This window comes from Calliphora vicina, chromosome 4 (assembly GCF_958450345.1).
Source record: "Calliphora vicina chromosome 4, idCalVici1.1, whole genome shotgun sequence".
NCBI lineage: Eukaryota > Metazoa > Arthropoda > Insecta > Diptera > Calliphoridae > Calliphora > Calliphora vicina.
Window position 1 is genome coordinate 96830604 of NC_088783.1, and position 12026 is coordinate 96842629.

Sequence of the window (12026 nt, forward strand, 5' to 3'; positions counted from 1 at the left end):
TTGATCCTCATTCCCTGAAGCCATAGCATTTTGAGAACACTCTGAATACAATAAATTATCAACTGATGATGCCTTCTTAACAGAAGAATCATCACATTGATCATCAGCCTTTATTTTCAAAATAAAAGGCTGTAAAACCGACTCCAAGTTATTAATCCTGACAAAGTCATCAAATGTGGGCCTAGTATTGGCAGAGGATGTGTACTCATTGTCACCCATCATTGCGAAGTTAATTAATTAAAAAAAAACACAAGATTTTCCACCTTTATAGACACTATTATAATATTATAAAAGGAAAATTTCCAAAAATTACAATTGAATGTAATGATTTCAAAATGACGCCTAGAAATTTCTAGAATAAAACGCGTAAAAGAGAAATAAAAAAAGTTGCAAAAAACACAACCGAACACTACGAAAACGAAATGGAAGTGATTAATAATATTTAATACATATTTGTTTAATTTTTCATTTTTGTTTTTTGACATTTATTAAGACCAATTGTTGTTTTTGTAGAACTCACACCACCTTGGCTGTCACCTTGTTAAATACGTCTTGATTAGATTCCTGAAGTGTTTTGCTATTGATTACCGTTTAAAAAAAGCTATTTCGTCTAAAGTTGTGTTGCTTGAAATTCAATTTGTCTACGGACATGTTTCTTTTTTAAATATTATGACATGAACATCTTAAAATTATGTTTTATATTTTTTCTACTTCAGTAGTTAATTATTTAATTAATATAATTAAAACTCCGAATCAAGGCGATTTCATACAAGGTGGTATCAGTTCTACAAAAACAACGATTGGTCTTATCAAATGTCAAAAAACCAAAATGAAAAATTAAACAAATAAGTATTTAAACTTAATATAGTGTACATAATTGAATAGTGAGGGCTTTACTTATTTATGTAAACAATAAATATTTTGTAAATAAGCTTAGAATATGTAGATATTTAAATATAAAAACAAGCTTTGACAGTTGTTAGAACCAAAAAGCAAAAAAAAAATTATCTGCTGTTTGTCTGACTCCACCTTGTGTAAATTCGCCTTGCTCCGAATGTAGATGGTACGTTCTTTTGAGTGTTGATTACTTTAAAAAATAGTCGGTATTAAGTACTCATCAACCAATACCCAACACTTTCTCATCACTACACTGTTCGATGTTATACCAAATGTTATCGGAAAACTTGTAATTTTATCGCTACTTATAGTATGTATAAAATCAAATAAAAATTGGATGGGTTATAAAAAATATATTTCTATCGTTTAATGTGTTTAAATTTACATCGCATCTGGAATACATATTTGAGTTATTTTTAAAGGAGAAATGGCTGATTTCTTGGACTCTGAAGCGGAGGAATCCGAGGTAATAATAATTGTGTATAGTTTAAACAAATAAAATACATATTGTAATGTAAAAAAATACATTAAAAGGTTTCCCAAGGAAAAATTTTAACATTGTGTTTTATTACTTTATGTTAAATATGTATATAAATATGTGTTATAGCTACATTCATAGAACATGAATAAAAACTTATATAAATTTTGTGAAATCTTAAATAGATCAGTATGTTCATTATTTGAACTTATTGACAAATATTCAATGAAAAATCAAAATATTACAAATACAGAACGTGAGATCTAATAATTTACATTGTCAATACTGCCACTACAATTTATTTGTCACGTGCAAATGTTTTTATTTTAGAAATTAGTTTTTTTTTCAAAATTATTAAAAACAAATGTTTATAACTATAACTGTGAACATTAATATTTAAAGGATGGAAAACAATACTAATATTTGGGATGTTAGATATTGACATGTACTGTGTTAAGGCCCAAGTATAATATGCATAAGCTAGATTTAGGTAATGTCAAAACCTAACAAAAAGTCTGTTAAATGCTTTAGAAAATCCGAAGAATCTTTTAGGAAATGCTTATTGGTTAAATGTTAACTCATTTTAAATACTCTTAATAGAAATGTTTAAATCCATCGCAAAAATATCTTAGCAAAAACATACAAAATATTGCATTAATTGCAGGAACCTTTTGTAATATATATATGTAAACAAAAACAATTTTTTTTACCTACCTATTTCCATCCAACCGATGAGCTCCAAACCGGTATCGATAGAAAGGAATTTTCCATTACAAACATTTTTACCAATTTTGATCTTATGAAAATTTGTATGTCTTAAAATTTTGTATATGTATAAGCATGCTCACCCTTCCCACAAAGAAGGGATTTTTGGAAATTCTGATTTTACTAGGGGAAATGGGTAAAAATATGAAAATTCGGTATCTCTACATCTCCAGAACTAATAATGCTAGCACCAAAAATATAACTTACGGCCATTTTCACAATGTACGATTAAAAGTTAACGTGAACTTTAACCGCAAGTTAGGCTAATTTGAATTTCACAATGTACGATTAATTCTTAATTGACACTATTTAACAACAAAGTTGCTGTTAAATATAACCGAACAAATTTCGCCGGTTAGCATCTTAATTGTAAGAAATATAATAAAAGAACATGGAAAAACATTTATATTTTTGTAATATTTATAATTTTTAAAAGTGTAAAGCGAAGAAAAGTAAATTTTGCACGGGGTGATCCATATACCACCCGGATATTGCACAAACAACAAATGTGCACTTTTGCTTGTTGGTTTTCAGTAATTGTTGTTCAGTTTGTTCTGTAAATTTTACGGTTAGGTACCTTAATATTTTTGAGTTTTATACGTTTTTTTTTATTATACCACTAAGAAAACACAAACTATTATTTTTTATGCCGTCTTTTAGACAATTTTTTATATTTCAATCTTTCATTACACTATTTTTCGTAAACAAATGTATGCATAATTGCCATACTTTCTACTGAATGCTTTGGTTAAGTAATCAAATGATGGTGAAACGTAAATCGGTAACCGTTGGTTAAACGGTCCCCGTTAAACAAACCGACAGTTAGTTAATTTCCCGGTTAAAATTAAATAATCGTACATTGTGAAAATGGCCGTTAATCTGATTTTATGCAAAAAATAAGTTTATGGTTGTACTTTTAATGGGATAAACGAACGAACCCCCAGTGTTGGTACTTTTTTGTATCGCATATCTCAGAAATTAAATTTAAACGGAATTGTTGTCCTTCTAAAAAATGTCAAATAGATTTTGGCACTTTTTTTAATTATGAACGTATAAGGGATCCAATTGATTCCCTCATCTTGGTACTTTATTTTACAAAAATATTTTTAATGAAAAATAAAAAGTTTATCATAAAAATAAAGAATTAAAAAAAAATATGTTTTTTTCCTACAGAGAGACAAAAAATGTACCAAATCGGTAAAATTGTGCATAGTGCGACACTTTTTGAAACATAATGGTTCCTGGACTAATTTTCCATGCTAATTCGAAAATGGGTTTTTTGAAACTGTCAAATACGAAATCCGACATATTAGTTTTAGTTTTCGGTTTCAACTCAGATATGTACACATCTGCTCAAAATAACCTAATTGGAAAAAATTTAAATGGCGGTAACATTGAAAATTTCCTCGCAAGCGTTAAGAATACATCATATTATTAAAATTTCTATCTGGCAATGTCATGTCAGTCAAAAATCTGGCAACTATTTGCTTTCATGTTGATTTTTAAAAACGAATTTATTTGAATTACAAAAAATTATTTGCTCATAAAAATAGATACACATCAGTAATTTGTAATTTGTTTATATACAATTTTTTTTTTGTGCAATTTTTTGTTCCTATTTACGTGAAACAGTAAGTATAATTTAAATTTTAGCAACAATTTTATAAAAAATAGGACTCTTTTGAAGAAAATGGGACGAAATCATCATTGTACCGAAGATGAGAAAAAAATTGTTCAAACGATGAGAAATCAAGGAAAATCATTTCGGGAAATAGCAAAGAGCATAGGAAGATCTTTACATTTTGTCCAAAATGCTTTATCTAAAAATCAAAAAAGAGAAACTCGCGGTAGACCAAAGAAAACCAGTCCAGAAACAGATAGGCGGATCGTCCTTATGGTTAAAAAAGACCCTTTCATATCATCGAAAGCTATTTCTGCGGAGCTATGTAACGAAATCAGTCCACAAACAGTTCGTCGTCGTCTTTTACAAGCTAAATTGCCGGGAAGAATTGCCAGAAAAGTGCCACTAATGCGCCAAAAAAATATCAAGACAAGATTAGAATTTGCTAAAGAGCACTTACAATGGTCCGGTTGTGAAGGCGAAAAAAAATGGAGAAATATTTTATGGAGCGACGAAACAAAAATAAATTTGTTTGGAAACGACTGCCAAAGAAATGTACGCCGACCAAAAGGAAAAGAATTCCACGTTAAATTTACAAAAAAGACGGTAAAACATGGCGGGGAAAACATAATGGTTTGGGGTTGCTTTTCATGGAATGGTGTTGGTCCGATATTCCGAATAGAAGATACCATGAATGCTAGTGGGGAGACATATTGGAAAACGTAATGCTTCCATATGCATCGGAAAATATGCTATTAATATGGACATTCCAGCAGGACAACGACCCAAAACATAGTTCAAGATTAGTTAAAAACTGGTTCTTGGAGAATAACGTACCTGTTTTAAGCTGGCCCAGCCAATCCCCTGATTTAAACCCAATAGAAAACTTGTGGAGTGAATTAAAGATAAGGCTTTCGAAGGAAGTTTTCAAAAATAAAGACGATTTATGGGAGAAAACGCAAAAAATATGGTACGAGATTCCATTGGAGAAGTGTCAGAACTTGATATCCAGTATGCCCAGAAGAGTGGAGAAAGTTTTACAAAACAAAGGTGGATATACTGGATACTAGCTTTACTTTAATAATAAACTAATTTTTTTAAGATAACATTTATTAGCTTTTGTTTAATAAGAATTTTTAAAAATGTATCTATTATTATGAGCACCAAATTTTTCGAAATTTAAGAAATTTAATTTACTTTATAATATTTATTATTAATTATGAAATATTTTGTTTTTGTTTTTTAATCTCCTTTTAACTATAAATAAAAATCGACTGAATTTTTTTTATAATTTTACAATATACCATTATTTTTTTTCGTTTTTAAAAAATAAATTTTGGTGTATCTATTATTTTGAGCAGATGTGTATATTTCTACTTTAGCTAAAACTTAGTGGTTAATAATGAAAATACGACGAAAGTGTTGAATAATTTTTTGTTATTAAAAAATCATCAATACGCGATTTGACATATAGGAAGGTTTTTTTTTATGCAGCTACAGGTAAAACATTTCAAATTGGGCATAGCCACCCGTGATTGCTGATTGGTCAAAAGCATCTGAATTCTTTATGATATTTTGCTTACGAATTTTCCTAGCTGATAGTTAAATTATCCCAAAAAAAATCAAGTTAAAGAATGTGATTTGCATGCAAGATGTTTAATGTACTTCGCCTTTCGAAATAAATTCGCAACAAATAAATAGCAATATGCATTTTACATTTCGTATTCGGTTTTAACCGAAACCGCGATTTTTCAAGGCCTAAAACCAATGATTCATCAAATTTCTCTAAAAGCAGATCGGTAAAAAAATCTTATGATTTCTTTATAATTTTTTTAATTGTATTACTATAATTGCTTCAGATGATGTAGCAGGCTACTTTTCGCAGGCTAGGCAACGAAACCTGTTAATAAAGAATAACACAAACTCATTTAAAAATTTGATCATACATCCTCACTATTAAATTTCAAATGACTGTGTATTTATTTAATTTTAAAAAAATAATGCAAAATTTTTGTAAGAAAGACTTAGTTCTTTTCAAATATCTGATAAAAGTAATGGAGTACTAGCTGAATCGGTGCGCTACGCCATCCCAATTGGAAAAAATAAATAGTACTATTCAGGATAACATGTCTCTAGTTTCATGTTTATTGATTCATTATAATGTGGATTCTAGCTCATTCGGAACGTATTATTGGAATAAAAAAAAAATACCATAAAGACCCACATTTTGTATTCCTAATCAGCATTGTGATTCTGGGTCCATTATTATAGAAAATGCTAAAGAAATGTACCACTAAAGCAGCGAAATGCAAACTCTTACCACTACAGTTTTTAGATCTTGAGAATTATTCTCTGGCAAAAACAAATAGCTGAAATAATGAAATAAACAAACATAAAAGCGTAACACAGCCTGCTTCTATCAATGCTCATGCGAGACTGACTTTTTTATACAATGTGTGTGCTTGCGTACATGTGAAAATAAAAACAAGAGAGCTAATTTGAGAGCTCACTGCAGCTCGCTGCACTAAAGTCTCCTTTTGTGAATTCTAACACATTCAGAATCATGTGTGACATTTTGAAGAACCAAAAAGTACTCCTTATTTGGATTAGTTCTCCTTTTTTGGTATCATAATACCCTATTTTTGTTTATTTCTTTACTGAAAAGCATATTAGCCAACTTTAATGTATACACGCTAACTAATTTTATATATGTACTAGCTGAACCCGGTCCGCGTTGCTGGCCCTTACAATAATTCTGTTTTATATTGCATCTCGATTTGAATATACAGTGTCGGACAAAAAAAAGCACGGACTCCCCCGACCTGTCATCGCACCCGAAACACTGAGGTGGTCATTTGACAAAGTTGTAGAAGATATCTATAAATACAGTGGCATGATGTGCCCTTAAAAAAAGAAACGGATGTATTTAAGGCAAATGGGATATTATATTTATGAATTCATCTTAAGGACAGGGGATATACGTTTCTTTTTCTTTATTTACTCGGGAGCAAACCACATACAAAACATGAATTTTCCAAATGTAAGCCTTATGCTTTGTCGTTGGAAATCTTTGGTATGCGTGAAATCATTACGTCTTTGCATTTTAATCTGCCACCGATGATTATTGCCTCAATTAAATTTGGTGAACATTTGTTGATGGTCAATTGCATAATTTTGGCGCGATTATGTTGCGGAGAAACATTATTTGTGATCCAACCTTCAATGTTTCAGTAGCATAATTGAGGCTTGTTCTTCGTTCATTACTGTGTCAATCGATTTTTATTTCATTGTTTTGCCAGTCAGTTTCAATTAATTCGCTCATTGAGCTTGTTGACATCATCATTTTTTGGTACCAAAATTGCACGTTCCCACAGCCAATCCGAATTTTTGTAGTTGGTTGTAAGACTTGTGAATACCTTGTTGACAACGGATTGAATATTCATTTGTATTTGGCTGAAGTTCGGCGGGAACGAAATCTGATTTTTGAAAACTCTAAGTTCGACGGTGGCTGATAGTTTTTTCCTGGGAACAAAACTATTGAAGACAGCATTTGCTTTTTTTGTAAGCTAGTAAATTTTCTGGGGGGTTACTCACTATTGCGATGCGAAAGAAAAATGGTACAATTGGTACCCTTTATTGCGTTTTCGCATCGCACAAAAAATTAGTTTAAAATGTTTCTATTTACAAGTTTTGACATTTTATTTTGTCATTCTTCACTATTGTGGTGTCAGTATTGCTTCTTTTTGCGAAAGCGTTTGCGTAGAGGATACAGAGTACAAAATTGTATTCTAAACGCATTTACCTTTCGCATCGAAATTGCTTTCGCATCGCAATAGAGAGTAACCCCCCTGGAGTAGGATGTTTTTTAAATAGCAGTACCTCGTCTTTCAAAATGTTAAACTTAAAATTTTGTATTTTAGTAAAATTGTTTTATGCTAAATTCCCAATTTTTAATTTGATAAACTCACTGAAATTTATTGTTGGGGGATAAGCTAGTTCCTATGCACATTTCACTGGTTGCTTAGGCCAGATCATCAGGAAACCTTTTCCCAAAAGGCTTTAGAAAAACTAAAGATATTATACAAATAATCTGGCAACGCTATGCCCGAGTGAACGTACCTGTATATCTCAGCTGTAAAATAACTAAATTTTTTGTTTAACTACGTGCTTAATAATTATTTATCTTAAGTTTTTTAAATATTGGCCATTAAGTGTGTGCTAAATTGCTGAAGGATATTGGATTTTATTATTTTATCCATTAAACTCGATTATTCAACATTCTGCTGGTTGTGTGCTGTGTTGCTGCTACTGTTGTTGCTGTTAACGTTGAGGTGCAACCATTTTTCTAATTTTTGCTGTTGTTGTTGCTGGATATCTTCGTTTTTAAAATGCCTGTCACAAGAACTTTTAAATGCGGATCTTGTAATGATACTATTGGAAAGACTCAAGGGAGTATTAAATGCAAAGTTTGCGAGTGTTGGCTTCATCTTAGCTGTGCAAATGTATCTGAAAAACACCTTGCTCTTTTTAAAGAAAAGCAATCTTCTTTTTCTTTTACCTGTGCTGCTTGTCTCAATGATTCGAACTCTGATGCTTCACTCCGTGATGAGGTACGTGCTCTTAAAACAAGTTTAGATGATTTCATTAAGTCTAGCCAGGAGGATCGAAATTCGTATACGAACTCTATTGCGGGAATTCTTTCTGAGTTTAAAAAGGAAATATTGGCTTCCAACCAACAAATGAAGGCTGATATTGTTGCCTGCAGCAAACTCATCCATAATATCGACACGTCTACTACATCAAAAATTAACGCCTTGGAAACTGAAAATCATGTTCTTCATCGTAGACTTTACCGTGGTGACATTATCTTAAGCGGCATGCCTTCTGGGTTGAACGATCTTACGCCGTCCATTATATCCTTACTAAAATTTTTTGATATCGATATTAATCTTCATGATATTAATCAGGTTTGTTATATGAACAACCAAAAGCTTATACTTGTCAAATTTAATTGTGTGGCAATACGGGACAATCTTATGAAGGCATATTTTAAAGCAAGGAATTTACGAGTGAGTGATGTCATGGGTGGTGAGATAAACAATCGGATCTACTTAAATGACCATTTTTCCCCTGCTGCTTCGAATCTTAACACCTTTTGCCGGAAATTGAAGAAGCAAAATTCTATTTTGAAATACAGGATATTGAATACTGATAAGGTCGTGGCCAAGTTAACTTTGATTGATGGAAAAGAGGTTATATACAATATGGAACAATGTGCGCAGCTATTCACCAGCAATTTTAGCTCCTCCAACTAGCATTATCATAGTATACATATTATATTTTTTAAATTGTTTTAACGAATAACCATGTTTAATGAAATATTTTGCACACTTTTAGCTGATCTTACTTTTTGGTTTCGTTACAACTTTTTATTTAATATTTTTTTTTTTTAATATTTTTATTATAATTTTATTTCTAAATTGAATTTTGCGGTATATCCATAGCATTTATATTTCTGATCTCTATTATATTATTTTCTTTTTATATGATTTTGTTAATTCTAGATTATATGATCTCATTTTGTTATTTTATAGCTGAGTTTATTATTTGATTTTTTTTATTTTTATTAATGTATATATGGAATTTCATATTATACTTTTGGTTCCCCATCCTCGCTTTTATTAATGACGTTAGGTGATAATATTGGTCCCATTATTAGTAGTAGCTCTTCAATTAAGTTATCTGTTCAAAAGTGCCCTAACAATTTGAGGGTTGCACATATTAATTGTCAAAGCTTATTAACTTGCAGTAATTCTGTTAAGTTTAATGAATTCAAAAGCATTGTAAACAAAAATTTTGATCTAATTGCTATTTCTGAAACTTGGTTGAAGCCTTATATTTCTAGCTCATCACTCAAATTACCTGGTTACACATTAGTTAGGAATGATAGGCTAAATATGCGGGGAGGTGGCGTGGGTTTTTTTATTTCTAATGCTTTGCGATATAAGGTTGTTTATAAGGTTTCTGATCCTGGTATTTGCGAAACACTCTTTATTCAGTTACAGAACTTTAGCTTAACAGCACTTTTTGGTGTTGTTTACTTACCTTATGGTAATCTTGTTGCTTTTGAGAGTACCCATTCTGATTTGTTTCTTCGTTATTCTGATATAGTAGTTGTAGGTGATTTCAACAATAACCTATTTAATGATACAAAATCTGCTTCTATTAGATCTATGTGTCTAAGATGTAATCTGTCGGTGTTTCACAACTCTAAACCTACTCACTTTGATATTTCTCATTCATCGACTTCATTATTGGATTTTTGGTTGGTTAGTAATACCTCTATGATTACCTCTTCAGACCAAGTGCTATGTCCTTCTATATCGCATCATGCTTTAATTTTTGCTTCTTTCCACTTTAATGTTAGACGCTGCTCGGAATTTTACACCTACAGGAATTTTAATATTATTGATTGGGAAAGTATAACTTCTTTTATGGATAACCTTGAGACCTCCACTTTTTTCAACTCTACTTCTATTGATTTTCAGTCTTCTTATTTAAGTTCAATTGTGGAATCTCTTTATAATTTTGTTCCAATTGTTACAAAAGAGATTAAATATGTCCCTGATGTGTGGATGAAGTTAAATTCTGTTTTGCACGCTATTTCCCTAAGGGATTTAGCCTTCTCTGCCTTTCGGATTTCTCCGTCTTCAGAAAAGTGGCAAATTTATTGTCGCTACCGAAATAAAGCTAAAAATATTATTCGTAAGGAGAGGAGGAAGTACTTTGCTAAGCTGTTTTCTGGCGTTGATTCATTAGCTATGTGGAGATTACTTAAAGGGTGTGGTTTAGCGGGTGAAGATAAACAACTCAATGATTTCAATGTTAATAATGTCAATGAATACTTTGTTAATGTTGCTCCCACGATTACATCTGACACTATTGATATAGATACATTTGAAAGTTTCGGATCTTTTTCTTTCAGAACTATTACAGAGGATGAATTGTTTTTTGCCCTATGCAAAGTTAAATCCAAATCTGTAGGTACTGATAATATCCCCATCCACTTTATAAAAATGATTTTCCCTTATATATCCAAGTTTCTGATTTTCCTCGTTAACTCAATTTTGACAACATCAACTTTTCCTTCTTTGTGGAAAGTTGCTCGTGTGGTACCTATTCCGAAGACAAGAGTAGTGAGTGGTTTGGATGATTTGAGGCCCATTTCAATTCTACCTGCGATCTCCAAAGTAGTGGAACATATTGTTAAAAATCAAATCCTTGATGTCGTCAATAGGTCAATTGTTTCTTCTCAATATGCATTTCGCAGGGGTTATAACACCACTTCTCTTCTGTTGAATATGACTGATACCATTAGAGATAATATAAATAGAAATAAATTGACATCATTAGTTTCCCTGGATCTAAGTAAGGCTTTCAATTGTATTGACTACTTTGTTTTGATTGAAAAATTACGAACACGTTTTGGCTTCTCAAGGTCTGCTTGCAAGTTAGTGTATTCCTACCTATCAGAAAGACATCAATTTGTGGATATTAATGGCATATTTTCTGAACTTCTTCCTCTGTTTTCTGGTATCCCTCAGGGATCCGTTTTGGGACCACTTCTCTTTATATTATACGTTAACGACCTCTCTGAGTGTATTGACGATAGTATCTGCACTTCATTTCAATTTGCTGATGATACCCTCCTATTATTTAGTTCTGATCAAGATAATGTTGATGTTCTTGAGTCCAGTATTAATTTTAGTCTTGAGCGATTTTTTCATTGGTCTGTTCGGAATTCATTACCCATAAACCTCTCTAAAACGAAGGCTATGCTTTTTGGAGGAACTGGGCATCATTCTTCTAGTTTAAATGTATCTATTAACGGAGTTAATGTTTCGTTCGTCACCCGGTTTAAATGTTTGGGCGTATTTATTGATGACCGACTTACATTTGAAGGTCATATTGATAATATATGTTGTAAAGTATTTGGTACTCTCCGCAGAATCTATTCTAATAACATTTATTTACCACTTAATGTTAGATGTAAACTTGCACATGCATTACTTATGCCACATATTTGCTACGGTTTGGAAGTTGTGTCTGGCACTTTGGGCTTTGTTCTTGCCAGAATTAGGCGTATTGTAAATGCAATAGTGCGCTACGCTTATAATGTTAGACGTAGAATGCATATATCAGACTATGTTATAAGATTTTTAGGATGCTCATTTAATAATTATATTATATATCGTAATTTATTAT

The 12026-nt window shown here is 31.4% G+C and overlaps 1 protein-coding gene across 1 annotated transcript in view; it reads left to right on the forward strand.

Moving 5' to 3' along the window:
* The first annotated feature begins 1203 nt into the window (after nucleotides 1-1203).
* The window catches only part of Spt6 (transcription elongation factor Spt6), an 81249-nt gene continuing 70426 nt past the window's right edge, over nucleotides 1204-12026 (forward strand). The window contains exon 1 of the mRNA XM_065507223.1: nucleotides 1204-1363. Coding sequence (XP_065363295.1) covers nucleotides 1325-1363 — 39 coding nt within the window. The 5' untranslated portion in view covers nucleotides 1204-1324. The remainder of the gene's footprint in view (nucleotides 1364-12026) is intronic.